Source organism: Danio aesculapii, chromosome 24, assembly GCF_903798145.1.
Source record: "Danio aesculapii chromosome 24, fDanAes4.1, whole genome shotgun sequence".
NCBI lineage: Eukaryota > Metazoa > Chordata > Actinopteri > Cypriniformes > Danionidae > Danio > Danio aesculapii.
This window is the reverse complement of record NC_079458.1, coordinates 25632885-25648246: the sequence shown is the minus strand read 5'-3', so window position 1 is coordinate 25648246 and position 15362 is coordinate 25632885. Positions and strand designations below refer to the sequence as shown.

The 15362-nt window shown below is 35.1% G+C and overlaps 2 protein-coding genes across 2 annotated transcripts in view; one reads left to right on the top strand and one right to left on the bottom strand.

The window, feature by feature from the left end:
* The window catches only part of ipo4 (importin 4), a 34477-nt gene extending 28816 nt beyond the window's left edge, over positions 1–5661 (bottom strand). The window contains exons 1-10 of the mRNA XM_056450219.1: positions 5310–5661; positions 4815–4901; positions 4660–4739; positions 4513–4554; positions 4192–4321; positions 1859–2038; positions 1708–1773; positions 1418–1519; positions 1264–1347; positions 1–128 (exon numbers count right to left, since the gene is read on the bottom strand). The exon at positions 1–128 is cut by the window's left edge and continues 22 nt beyond it. Of these exons, the coding sequence (XP_056306194.1) occupies positions 1–128; positions 1264–1347; positions 1418–1519; positions 1708–1773; positions 1859–2038; positions 4192–4321; positions 4513–4554; positions 4660–4739; positions 4815–4901; positions 5310–5375 (965 nt within the window). The 5' untranslated portion in view covers positions 5376–5661. The remainder of the gene's footprint in view (positions 129–1263; positions 1348–1417; positions 1520–1707; positions 1774–1858; positions 2039–4191; positions 4322–4512; positions 4555–4659; positions 4740–4814; positions 4902–5309) is intronic.
* Positions 5662–10146: 4485 nt separating this feature from the next.
* Positions 10147–14126, top strand: nanog (nanog homeobox). Its single transcript, XM_056450870.1, has 4 exons — positions 10147–10649; positions 11347–11702; positions 11792–11911; positions 13396–14126. The coding sequence occupies exons 1-4, from the start codon at positions 10289–10291 to the stop codon at positions 13714–13716; spliced, it is 1158 nt and encodes a 385-aa protein (XP_056306845.1). The 5' UTR covers positions 10147–10288; the 3' UTR covers positions 13717–14126.
* Positions 14127–15362: the final 1236 nt, after the last annotated feature.

Below are 15362 nucleotides of genomic sequence, written 5' to 3'. Positions count from 1 at the left end.
TTCTCACTGTCTTCCCCTGTGTCGTTTTCCTCATCCTCTGGGTCTTCTTCGCCAGGAGGGGGCGCTGCACTCAAGATTGGAAATACTACTTGCAGGATCGGCTGTAGCAGTTTATGCTTTAACACAGCCTAGAAAACGAAAAAATAAAACAAAGAATTTTTCATATGGAAATCAGGTGGCCCCATATACAGCAGCACCAACACAGTTTGTTTACTTACGAACAAAACTGGCATATGATGAAAACTCCAGATTTAATCTCACTAACTGATCTTAAGCTAAGTTAAGAGGAACAGTTTTTAATGATAAATAAATCGTAAATCAAACACACATGAAAAGATTCAACAAAAAGCAGATTTACATCATTTGTGATCGCGAAAAACAAAATGTCAGTTTTTTTTTTTTATTACTATTATTGAGATGCATCATATGAAAGCTGCATTAATGCATTTTCAATTGATGTATTGTTTGTTAGGATAGAATATTATTTGGCTGATATGACAATCTGAATATCTGGCATCTGATGATTTAAAAAATCTAAATACTGAGAAAATGACCTTTAAATTTGTCCAAATTAAGTTCTTAGCAATGCATTTTACTGTATGAATGAATTTTATTTAATGCCATGTCAGCAACTAAGGCTATTTTCATGGCAAGAACATTTCAATAAAAAATATACAATTATAAATACTAACAAATGAATACATACATTAAATAGTTTTTTTAGTGTTAATACATTACAATTCAAAATAATTTTCCTGGTGTCATTTTGTTAAAAATGTCCTTAGATTTCATTTTATAAAAAAGCCTTCTGGAATCAAGCTGCTCGCTCAGAGATGTCACAATGCACTCCCAGGTACAGACAGCCAGTCTACACGCTGGAATACACGCAGGGATCTAATCGGCGCGACACAGCTTCAAAAATTCGTTTCAAATCGTACGAACGAATTTGCTCGAAATTACACAAAAACAACCAATTTTCACTTTTTTTGTGAAATATGTGTCCTAATAGTGTTTTTAGCAGCATGGGAAACATATATGACTGTTAAAAAATGTGTTTTGGTGTTTCGTGTTTTAGCAATGGTGACTGGACTTTACTTAATATTCTATTGATATTTTGCATGAAAAGAAAATATAACATGCTAACCCATACAAATATCCAAAAATTCCCCCGTACAGCATAAGACTTGTTTTGTGGTTACATATGACGATTCAAATGGATTAGTGAAATTTGACATTAAAAAAAAATGAAGAAAGGTGATTTACCTTGTTTTTAAGTCTGATGAGAACAGCGATACATGACAGAGCCTTCACACGCAAAGAATCACTTAGTGATACATCTGCACTGATCTAAAAGAAAATAACTTTAGCACACAACGGCTCTCCAAATGAACTCAATGATTAAGAAGAACAGGCAAACCTCCAAGCAAAACCGGACAATCTCAGCAATGTGTGGGACAACAATGGAGACCTCACTTTCCATCAGCTCATCAAAAACTTCCATCGCCTCGCTAGCCTGGTCCTTAAATGAACAAAAACATATAAAATAAAGAAAAGACTGTCATTGAGCCACATAAATCTTCAAGGCAAACAGATCAATGAGGTGGTGCAAGTCCAGCAGAGTTTAGCACATCATTGAAGAGCACAATGAAAACAGTGATTGAAGCATTACCATATGAACACAGAAAGAGATTATCAAAGTGTCCTCACCTGGTCTGCCTGAATGAGGTGTTTCAGAGCAATGAGCAGTTTGGGGATCAGAGATCGCATCAAGTTCTAAAAAAAAAAAAAAGAACTTTTTGAACTAGATGGCCGCAGTATTAAATAGTGAATTACAGCAGTCGGTGAAAGCAGTACAGACCATCTCCTCTGTGCCGGTGAAGGCTGTGATGGCAGTAAGTGTGAGAATGCAGTAATAGAGAGCTGTGGGATTGTTCAGGTCTTGGAGAACGGTTCCAAAAAGCTGAAGAAGTTGCTTGTAGTGGGGCTTAAAGGGCTCTGGGTTTGATCCCACCACTTTGCTGAGCAATAACAGACCCACCTAAATGGACAGAATTCAACGAATATATGTGGGAACTGACAGTATAGCATTGATAGAAGTGTTAAAGCTTTCATTTCAAATCTTGTCTTCATTAACTGCTGATTTAAAGACGCATCACATCCTGAAATTGTAGTTTATTGATCATTTACTCAACATCAATTTGTTCCAAACCTTTGTGTTCTTTTCTGCTGAACATAGGGCTGGGCGATAAATCCATTTTATTGATTAACTTGAATGTAAAGTTCACATCGATTTGTTTGAATGAAAATCGGATTTCACCCTAACACGTGACACTCCCATCTGGGCTCCTGTAATTTCCCCTGCATTGCCATAAAAACACACAAACAACATGGCAGCAAGCAGAGGAGAAATGTTGCGCTCTTTTAAACGAAAAACAACACAGATGCATACTTAATATTCTCTTAATACACTCTCAGTCACGCATTCACTGTCAGACAGACGCATTTGAAACTGTGCACCACCCTTTGTATTTCTCACAGTGAGAACTAAAGGATAAGACAATTATTGAAGAAAATGTGCATATGAAAGGAACTGTTGCCCATAGATATACCTATGACTGATACCGTTTGAAAGTTGGAATCCAACGTTGCTGTTTCAGGACAAATGACATGACTTGGCTGCAGAACTCAGTACGAGTCTTCCAGATGCAGTGACCCCAAGCAAATAACAGCAATAAAATGCAATCCAATAGCCTAATGCGAGTAATTTAAATGAACACATATAACAGTTATATATAACAAAATATAAAAATAAATAAATAAACCCATTTTAAACAATCATTATGAGTTGACTTTCACTGTAATTGTATAAAATGATGTAATTTATATTTGCTATTAATTTTATAAACATCTTGTATGCAATTATATATAGACAGGGTTCATACACATGTTTACTAGTAAAATTCCATGACTTTTCCAAGACTTATCCAGAACTTCCAAGTATATTTTCATGTAATGTCTACATATAGATGGTAAAATAATAAGAAAAACAATGACGTTCAAATTTATTACAGCATATCAGAGAACACGCAACAATCTATATTTTATTTATCTATGCTTCTAATTTATTTGCTATATATTATTCGAGATTGACTGCCCTACAAAATCCTCCCAATCAATCTAAATAAACCTGTTAAATCATCTGGTGAAACTGTACTTACATTGCAATATATATCACAGAAACACAAAAAAGGTAATGTCAGATTTTTCCAATATCGCGCAGCCCTAATTCAAGTGTACAGATATTTGTTAAACTAATTTCCATGAATTTTCCAAAATTCGTGGGTTTTTCAGTTTTTGCAAAACTTTTCCACAACTGGAAAATGCCATGTCAAAATTCCATGGCGTTTCCAGGTTTACCATGACCGTATGGACCCTGTATAGAGCTTCTGAAATGTGATCTTTAAATAACAAGTTTTTTTCTTTAGCATTTTTATATCCTATAATTATAATAGGTTATATAGGTTAATAACCCTCAACTTCAAGCATTTTTTGTGGGTGGAAAAAATCTATTTAAATCGTAAGTTGATTTTGTTTGTGTGAAAAAATCTAGGATTTTTTAAAAGGCCCTATCGCCCAGCCCTAGTTGAACAATGGATGCTGAAGAATGCTGCTAACTGATAGCTATTGACACCCATAGTAGGAAAACACACTACAGAAGTCAATGGTTATCGCTTTCCAACAATCTTCAAAATATCTTCTTTTGTGTTTTACAGAAGGAAGAAAATGAAATGGGTTTGGAACAAACTGAAGAAGAGTAAATGCTGACTTGACAAAACTAGCAATTTAAAACTAAATCTCTCAGTATTTTCAGAGTACATTGTTTTTAATTTTATTTATAATAGTTTTAAATCATACAGTAGAACACATTAATTAATTCCTATAAGATACTATGAGTGCTTTTAATAAAAAAAAAAAAAAAAACACTTTCATTTGAAATAAAACGATTAACATAAATATAAATAACTTGATGGAATCTTCGTAGTTAATAACAAATTACTCTTAGAAATATTATTCCAGACACAGTACCATAGTTTACTTTGAAACATGATGCAAAATTCACAATATGAATATGATAATTATCTGATTATACTATGTCTATCCCCATGTCAGCAGGACAGTAGTTGGGGTTACCTGTCTATCCTGTGGATTATTGCTTTTAGTAGACTGGTTTAATAACTCAAGAAGAGCAGGCCAGCGGTCCGGGGTCTCATGCTTCACCAGTACAGCACTCAGCTGAGAGAGAGAATGACGAACTGTGTGCCTGATGAATGGAACAGTAATAAGCCTGATTAAAATCCTGAAGCATGATTTATTACTAATATCTGTTCATTTGCAGTGTTTATATTATTGTATTCTGGTGTGGGAGAACAGTGCATATGTCAATATAGGCAATCACTGAGTATCATGGTTTATATTTTTACTATCACAATACTATTACACTGCCAGACTTACTCGGTTTCTTGCTGAAAAGCCTGCAGCACCACTGCCTTCAGACTGAGGGCATGAGATTAAAAACAAATTGGTCACACAAAATAGTAAATGTACAGTGAAATAAATTAAACAATAAGACAACTTATTTGTAGTATTAAAGTCCCAAACCTTTCTCTATGGTCTGCGCTGATTTTCTTCCAGTGTTTTCTAACTCTCATTCTGAGCATCACTGCAGCCGACTGACGGACCTGAAGCAAGACACAAAGCAGTTTAATGTTGCAGAACAATGAAAACTTGATAAATGCTGGGATGAATGGCTGTACCTGTGGGTTCTGGGATCCAGTCATAACTGCACATAAAGCAGGAATAATAGCTGGGTCTTTAAAAGCCTGTTTTAGTTCAGCTGTGGCCTGACAATGGAAATGACACTCATTAGGATTATAATGGCAACACAAACTACAAAAATACGACATTAACATTAAACCAACTCTTACAAAATGTAACTATAGGGTTATACGGTAAAAGATAGTAGTATGGTAAAAGATAGTCAACTTTAGGCGTATCCATAGCTATTTGTATAAACACACACATAAGTTTACAACACATACCATGGATAAACTGTAGTTAGTGTAGCACAACCACGGTTAACTTGATGTTACCATGGTTAAGCTGCTACAATAACCATGTTTTTATTTCATCTTGAAGTTATTTATCAGCTACACTATTTGTTACTGGTATAAGGTGTAAACATAACCGATGGTAAACGCTTTAAAATACCATGTGCTGGCACGGGTTAACAGTTTCGTATAAGTATGTACCTGCTGAATGACAGCGTTGTCCGGTTCTGTCAGCCTCGCCAGGACGCGTTCGAGCTCCTCTGACATGATTTCCACCGTTTAACGTTAAGCCTTTTTTCGCTCAAAATTACAAAATAAACGACACCGGCCAGCGGACCAAATCAGATGAGAGCAACTGGCAGTATTTGGATAAGATTAAGAAAAGATTGCGCTAACGTAAATGTTTGATAAGTATGTTAGTATTGCATAAATAAGCTGTCATTGGGAAAAATCATTTGTATGGGCGCTTGTTTGCAGAGTCCCGAAAGTTACCACGCTGGATGGAAGCAGAAAACGCCACATGAGTTGGATGTTAAAGGGACCAAACCCCTGAAATCGTGATTCAGAAAGATTGTTTGAGCTGTGCTATGACAACAGCGCCTGCTGCGGTAATGGAGGTCAAAATTCACTGCATAATGAACTGTGGATGTACATAAACCAACCATACGAATCCTTTTGCGTGCATTTTAGCAGTAAAAGCGCTTAAGTTTGTTTGTTTTCCTGGTTATTTTTAAGGGGATCATCTTCAGGCAGTTGCTTGCTGGAGAAGATGAACTGTTAATGGGCTATTTTGCATTTGAATCTCCATTAGAAAGACATGCACTGCACAGATGGCAAGCAACCATCCTCATTATCGAAAGGTAAAACTACAATACAGAAACACAACCCGAATTAAGCATGAATTGTAAAAATAAGTAAATGAAAATACACAACTAAAATTAAGTAAGTAAACATTTACATCTATGATAATTAAATTCAAACGCTATATAAACACAAGCTTGTTTTATATAGTTATTTTTCCCTCTGTTGAAATCAACGCACAACAAAAACATTTTAAAATTACAAAAAATTTACAGAATTATTTGTTTTTGCAAATAAACATTATAAACGCACAGCATAAATGTAACATTTAAAAAGTTATCAATTTTTCGGAAAAAATAGACAATACATTTTGGTGCAATCAAACAAAAATAATTAAATGGTTATATTATTTTTTTATAATGATATTATATAATAAAAAAGCGCTTGGTCGTTACTGAACATCATTAGGAGTATAAAGATAAAACATTTAAAATCAAATATAGCAACAAATAATACAAACCTCAAAATTTCTAATACATTTTATTAATTAATAAATTTATTTATTTATTTTCAGCTTAGTCCCTTTATCAATCTGGGGTCGCCACAGCAGAATGAACCGCCAACTTATCCAGAGCATGTTTCATGCAGCGGATGCCCTGCCAGCTGCAACCCATCACTGGGAAAGATCCACACACACTCATTCTCACAAATACACTACGGATAATTTAGTTTACCCAATTCACCTATACCACGTCTTCGGACTTGCAGGGGAAACCGGAGTACCCAGAGGAAACCCACACCAACACGGGGAGAACATGCAAACTCCACACAAAAAAACCAACTGACCCATTTGAGGCTCGAACCAGCAAACTTCTTGCTTTGAGGTGATTGTGCTACCCACTGCGCCACCATGCAGCCCAAATACATTTGATATTTTTGAATTTTTTCTTCATTTGTCCTCTATTAAAAACATTTAATATTTTTTTCCTAACCCATTAATTTAGATGTACAATTTTTGGAGCGTGATCTTAAATTATTTTGTAACGTAAAGTCTACTTTGGCTCTGACTAATCTATTGTATAGACACAAATATATTTTTTATGACGTCCTAAAAAATATAATTTTAAAAGCAAGATCTGTGAGGGGTGTACCAATTTATGCTGCATGGGCACTGTATATATAGGCCATATTCATTTTTTCAGTATATCAGCACTGTCATGAAACAACAACATTATCAATAAACTCAAATCAAGCATTAAGTAAATATAATTTAATTGAGCACCTTAATAATAATAAATGCATGCAATATGTAAACATCTTGCTTCTTTGCATTTTATTGATCTATTTAGTTTGTTTAAAACATTATTTGATAATTATGAATAAAATAATTGTTGTCAGGTTATGATGATTATTAAAATAAATAATAAATAAATAAATAAAAGAAAAAGAAAGAAAGAAAAAAGAAAGAAAGAAAATAAATAAATGGAAGTCTAAAACTCCCTTATGATAAAACACACCTGTAAAATGTAAACATTGAACACTTTGTAACTTTTACAAAATAATTTATTTTGTCTGAATTAGGGCAAAAGTTGGATGCATTTTGGTCACACCACCTCCACACCCTTTCACACCTCGCTTCCCATATAAACAGATCCGTGGTCTCTCCAAATCACCCCATGATTATCTCATATTTTCACCTCATACAGACACATTTCCATTCTAAAGCAGCAGACAGGGAGAACTACAAACACATCTATTCAGGTGGTAATTTCAAGGCAAACCTGCTTAAGGCATTCAAACAGTCCAGCCAGCCTAGGAGTGCTACATTCCAGTCCACAGCCATTTTAAAGGTTAAAGAGCTTTAGACTGGGGCACTACCGTAGTAAGTTGTTCATATAAGTCTTTGTCTTGCTTTTAAATTAATCATGCTAATCTAAAGAGAAGATGTATGCGCTTGTAAATTCACTGAAAGAAACTGTAGTAAAGTTTTAAATCAGACAATAGATTACAGGGATTAGATGGATCTACATTCATTAGGCCTATATATGTTTGAAAATGTAGTCTATTTAAAATGATTAAATAAATAGACTGCCAACATTGTTCAAAATGACTATAAGATATTTAAAACCATCAATGATTATCTTTTGACAACAATATTATCTCATAGACTATAGCCTGTATTAACAGAGGAAGAAAAACTTTCCAAAAAAATTTGATTAAAAAACAACTTCTGTATTACTGATGAAAATACTAATAAAGATTCCTCCATATAAGAACTGCACATACATTTAAATAAGATATTAAATCAGGTATTATAATGATAATTATTGTTTTCATCAGCTGACAATCAAAGATTCATCATAATTTCATAACATAATATAAATCTATCTATCTATCTATCTATCTATCTATCTATCTATCTATCTATCTATCTATCTATCTATCTATCTATCTATCTATCTATCTATCTATCTATCCATCCATCCATCCATCCATCCATCCATCCATCCATCCATCCATCCATCCATCCATCCATCCATCCATCCATCCATCCATCCATCCATCCATCCATCCATCTATCTATCTATCATTTCTTTGTAACTCACTGCTCTATCTATTGTAGGGTATATCAATCAAATAAGTTGTTGTGCACAAATAATCAGAATTATAAATTATTCATTCATTCATTCATTTTCTCTTCAGCTTAGTCTCTTTATTAATCTGGAGTCGCCACAGCGGAATGAACCTCCAATTTATCCAGCATATGTTTTACACAGCTGATGCCCTTCCAGCTGCAACCCATCACTGGGAAACATCCATACACACTCATTCACACACATACACTATGGATAATTTAGCTTACACAATTCACCTATACCACATGTCTTTGGACTGTGGGGGAAACCAAAGCACCCGGAGGAAACCCACGCGAACATGAGGAGAACATGCAATCTATTGCTGTGAGACGATCGTGCTACCCACTGCGCCACCATGCAGCCCTACATTTTATCTTTCATATATATATATATATATATATATATATATATATATATATATATATATATATATATATATATATATATATATATATATATATATATATATATATATATATATGAGCAATTCCAGGGTTATGGATGTGACATTTGCAGTAAAACATTTTATTGACACATCTGTTTATATTTCCCAAAAACAACTAACCACAGAGTTATGGGATCAGAAAAATATCAATCTGCAAAAAAAAAAAGTTTGCGAGTTTACTGTACACAACATACTTTGTAGAAATTCTGTCAATTAAACCGCACAGCCCAACAGAAACAATGCTTATCAAACAGATATGAGTCGGCTGACTATAGAACAAACATGATTAACTTTATTTTATTTGACATTTTTGTATTTATGAGGAAAAAGTGGTTATGGATGTGACATTGCCACGTGTGATTTTGGCAAATTAAATATAATAGCTTGAAACACTGACAGATACATTTATGGGTATTTTTAAAGTACTGTAAAATACTTGCTTGCACAAAATGTAATGTTTCTTTATTTTGGTAAAAACTTGGCAAGGTTGACATTTGCATGGAATTGCTCATATATATATATATATATATATATATATATATATATATATATATATATATATATATATATATATATATATAATATTTGAATTGACTGATTGTGTTTTCTAAAGATTTTAAACAGGAAAATATTTATTTAAAAAACAAGAGTTTTACAAGTTAACATTTAAGGTTGCGTGTCAAAAAACATAAACTTAATTTATAGTATGTTTTTTTCCAGAGACATTTTTTGTGACAAAATATGTAAAAAACACTTCATTGAACATGTATTAAACACATAGACACCACCTTTTGGGAAGGACGCTATGTTTAAATTGTATAACTCCAGGTTAACTTTGTTTATAATCTGTCCACACTACATACACAACTTAATAATAATGTGCACCTTTTGTAAGGCTGCTATGGAACGATAATTGTTGTGAAAAACGCTATACAAATAAACTTGAATTGAATTAAATAAATAATTTAAATGAGAAGGCCTTTTATTCTCAGGTAAATGTGGAACGAGGGTGCGGTTGCTTCACTCAGAAGCTGCATCTGATTGGTCCTCGCAACTCGCCGTTGCTCTAAACCCGCCCACAACCACTCACCTGGCATTATAAATCAGCATTTCCACGCGTTTCCTTCATGAGGTCATGTACATGGGTTGGCAATTGTTACTATGAGGAGGAGAGCTTTAATCAGCATCCGTTTTCGAGGGTAGTCGAGCCCTTTGTTTTTTTTTTATAGTCCAGTATTTTTTTAATTAGGCCTTTAGTAAGTTACTTTCTGCTTGATTTAATCTAACTTAACGTCGACATGGCGGATTGGAAGATGCCAGTGAGTTACAATTTTAACCCATCTTATCATGCGTATGCATACGGGCTCATGTACCCGCAAGTGTCAGAACACGGCGTCCCGAATCTGAGCTGGCCCGAGACCGCGTACACGCACTCCGGCGGGGTCACCGCAGGCTACTTTACCGCTCAAACCGCACAGCAGTCGCCGCCCTGGAGCCCGGAGAATGGCGGGGCCAGCGGCACCTACAGCCATTATCCGGGACACGCGCAGAACGGACGACTCTTTCTGTCCAATAACAAGACTGAGCCCGATCCAAAGGCTAAAGATGCAGAGCAGGCCAGCAGCGACACACCCAGTGATTCCGAGGCCCACACGCCAGGTAATCATCCTCTGACCAAAGCTTAATACAATGTCCTGAGTACACTCGAAGCGATAATAGCGAACATGACCATGTTTTGAGAGTTTTGGTCCTTCTAGCCATCCATGACATAACGTTAGAGGCGCGAAATGTCTTTTTTTTTTTTTTTTTTTTTATCTGTTTCTTAGACGTTGGCAAAGAACCTTGTCAGTGAACACCTCATGATCTGATTATGTGCTTTATTCAGTGCTGAATGCTATAAATGTAAACTTGAGTAACCGTTACCATTTTTATCTGACTTTTTTTTTTTTTTTTTTTTTTACTGGAAGAAGCTGATACTTTACCTCAGAATTTGAAACTAAAAACGTAGTTTGAAAATGTAACCCTATAACTGTGAATCGGTATAAACCACGAAATATCGGTCACTCTCAGTATTTCTGTATACAGAAGAGGTTTATTAATTACATTAAAACTTACCATTTCGTTGGGAGCGCAGTGCTTCTGAATGGTCCAGGAGTTTAAGTTGTTTGTGTCATGGCGTCTTGTTGTAATATTCAATGGATTCGTCGCGGAGTCGATAATAATGAATGAATTTTACATGTCGTTTTTTTTTTTTTTTTAACAGATTTAAAAATTGAATTGAGGTGCACATCTTAACTGTATCGAGTGTGAGTATACCAAACTTATTTTTTTATTAAAAAAAATATATTCTGTGTAGATTCCTGGAGCTCCGCAAGCAGTCGAGAAGGGGTTCCTCTGACCAACCTCAATCTGCCGTCCTGGAGAGATCGGGACTATGAAACTGACAGTGGCAGTCCTGACAGCGGAGAACAGAATTTAACCTCCAGAGCAGGAGAGGAGCCAGTCAATCTGAATCTGGGGGTCGATGCTCTGCCTCCTCTGCCTGCATTGACTGCATCCCCAGTCCGACCTCCGACCCTGCCCCGCAAGACCCGGGCTGCATTTTCTGAAGAGCAAATGAATGCTTTGGTCAATCGGTTTAATGTCCAGAGATACCTCACACCTGCAGAGATGAAGACACTTGCTGGAGCGACAGGATTAACATACAAACAGGTATGATTTTTACAAAAAAAAAAAAAAAAAGTTTAATTTGGGTCTTTTTATATTGTAGTCACAATGACAATCTTCATTTCTTTCCAAAGGTAAAAACATGGTTTCAGAACCGCAGGATGAAACTCAAGAGGCATCAGAGAGATAGCAGTTGGATGACGGAGAGATATGTTGTTAATGCTGTACCCAACACACCAGCTCCTCAATCTCAGGTGAGTATTTGATGGCAAACCATGTTTCAAACTCAAAGTTTTGATCATGGCATTACATCCAATAGAAGAGAAAGAGGGTCAAAGCTGTTAATTTTTTTTACAATTTTTTTCCCCTCCTCTTGGTGAGGTTTACAGGCAACCATAGTGAAACTATCCCTATTCTAACACCTATGCAAATTACAAAAAATTGTGAGTGTCAGATTTTGTACTTAATCTGGTCTTTTTAGCCACCATTTTGCCCTACAAATACTTTATGCATATAGACTACATATGAAGCATGCACTCAATGTCAGTTTCACAAACCAGTTTAAGAAGTTTCGTCTTTTCAGACTTCCATTACCAGCACATTTAATTTTGAAATAAAAATGGTGTCCTGTAAATGGCACTGACTTGTCCATGCTGTTGCTCGTTTTGCCTGGTTGGTGGCAGAACTGATTAGTGTGGACGCAGAACATGTCATCTACAAAGGAGACTTTTCAATAGTTTGAATAATGTCTTAAAGGCATGATGATACAAGTTACTTAAGTTGACTATACTAAGATAATTTTACACTGCAGTTTTTTTTTTTTTTTTTTTTTTTTACTTGTGCAAAAATTTATTTGGGCAAAAGTGGTTAATTACTACAGCTGTGGTGCAAAATATCTTGCTTTGAACGCATAATTTGCTTAAAGTATTTAATTATTATCTTGGGTTCAAGTTAGAGCTGCACAATGTATAGTTTCAGCATCATTATCACGATGTGATTTGCAATAGTCACAGCGCAAGTATAGGTAATGTTGAGTCTGGATTATAATTTTACCGTTTTAAATGTTTGGGAGGGTTTTAAAAGCATTCAGGCATAAGAAATTGTACCATTTTTAACTTTGACAAATTAATAATAATTTTATATCGATAAACGAATATCGGTATACTTTAATATAGGTTAGTTGTCTTGACTTCTATTCTGTCGTTGGCCAATCACATACACATTATTAGTGCAGTGTAAGCATTATCTAAATCAATTTTACATGCATGCATACAATTTTACATTTAAATATAAATTGAAACTAAATAGATTGCGTGTTTTACGATATGCTGTAATTAGCATGCATTGTTGTTCTTTTACCATGCATATGTAGAAGTTGCATGAAACATTAGGTCCTAATTTTGTCTTGGGAAAAACCATGGAAAAGTCATGGAATTTTAGTAGTAAAAATGTGTATGAACCCTCAAGTGGTATTTGTAAGGCAATGAATGAGAGCTGAGTACAGTGGTGTTTTTTTTTTTTATTTTATTTTTTTTTCTCTTCCTCCCCCTCCCTACTATAGAAATCAATGGTTAAAGGTTTTTAACATCAAATATCATGTATTTTAAAATGACAGACTCAAATTGGTTTGGAACCAGTCATGGGTGTGCTGATAATTTTATTTATTCATTTTTTTTTTTTTTTTGTGAATTCTTTTAAAAGCTTTCAGAAAGGCACATTCTAACTCAAGCTTCTTTAGTTTCAGAATGAACCACCTGGAGCAAGCCAAGACCACTACAGTAACCCTCAGGTGAGGGAACCTGTTTTCAAGAGGAGCCCTCCAAAAACAGCCTTCTACCACAGTTACCCACAGCCACGCTCCCCAACCCAGGCCACCACGAGACCCCCAGGAACCTGGCCTCTGCCCCCAGCTGTGACGCACTACGAGTTCCCTAACCCCATCAGCTACATGCCAGCACGTGATGGCAGCAATGCAGCGAACAAAGAAAGCAGCCCTTCTCCGCTGGCAACTTCGCCTACTGCTGGCCTGTGGGCAACTAAAGGAATAACTTTGCTGTGAGTCCAGCTGCTTTGTGTATATTATCAATCTTCAGCCATGCAGCCTTCGATCTTCACCATGTTTGTAAATAGAATTTTTTTGGCAACACATTGTTGGATATTTTTAGGCAGTGATGTCATGGGTTGCCAGTTGGGGTTGAGCGAGACTTGTCTCCTGATTTTTGATCCTGTAAAGTTTGCCTTTTTTAAACTCCGCTTTATACTGGAGATCTATTTTTATAACTTTTTACCTATTCAGAGTATTTAATATGTTAATCCTTTGCCCTTCGAGATTTTTCTTTTTGATTTGGTCGGGACTAATTTGTCTTATGAATTTGTATGAATGTATGCAAGGCACTGTGCAACATCTAATGTGAATGGGGAAAGGGTTGTCTGTACTGCACTGTTCTATCAATCTCACTGTCTGTGTATGTCATTTGTGCATTTTGTTTCTCTGTACTAAAGGAAACATTAAGTTGTAATCACACTCTTAAGCTTGTGCTTGCAAACTACACACACATCCTTTCGAGCAATAAATGTTTGGTCTGTTCCTACATTTCAACCAAGGTTTGTGTAGCCTATTGTGTTGATGCTTATTTGTTCTTTATATCTTATATGATAGTCAATAGTGGTGTTGTGATTTTTGGCATGGAGGGGGCAGTACTCAATCCTTTTAGGGCCACAACGTTGCTTTTTACTTTAACCAGTGGTTTAATGGCAGTTTGTTTTTGTAATTTTTATTTGAAAGATTTATTTTATGCCATAGAATTGTTAATCCAAGTGCTTTTGTGTATTGTGGTCAGATTAAATTTAAAATTCTCATTGCCTTTAATTTTTGTTTTAGTCTATTATATACTCTAGCTAGCCCCTTGATCTACATTTTTATGCCATAATCTGTAGTCTTTTAGTATTTTATTTTTAGTTTCAGGTGTTTTTTTTTTTTTTTTTTTTTTTTCCTTCCAGATCACAAATTTCAAATTGCTTATGGCACCACCTAATAGTTAAGTGGTTGAGTATTAAAATCCATTAGTAGTGATTCCAAAGTTGTTTTTCATGCATTGATCAATTAACATCTTTATTCATTGCAGTTGGTCTGATCCTGTTATTTTACCTCCCAGATTCTGCCTCTTGAGCTGTCTGGAGGAATATTTGTACAATTGCAACTTTGTTCCTTATTTCATCAAAGAGCTTTTAATGTGTGGTGACATGCTTGGGTGACATCCCCTGGTCATCAACTGGTCCCATAACCGTAGACATCTGCTTATTGTTGCTTTTTACTTTTAAATTGTTTTGAAAATAATTCTTAAAGGGATACTTCAGTCTATATTCTATACTATTTGAAACACCTTTTTGTTTCATGCAAATTATTATTTTTTATATATATATATACATACACACACACACCCACACACACATATACACGTGTGTGTGTGTGTGTGTGTATATAAAAATAATAATTTGCATATATATATATATATGTATATATATATATATATATATATACACACACTCACATATATATTTATTGATGTGTGCTTGCTTGCATTAAGATCATTTTCTTAAAGCACTGCATTCATATAATACATGCACTACAAAAAGGCAAGCTCTATCTGACCCTGAGCTTGAGGTAATTGTGCAGTGCCTTGATTTATATGAGAGCCACCACTG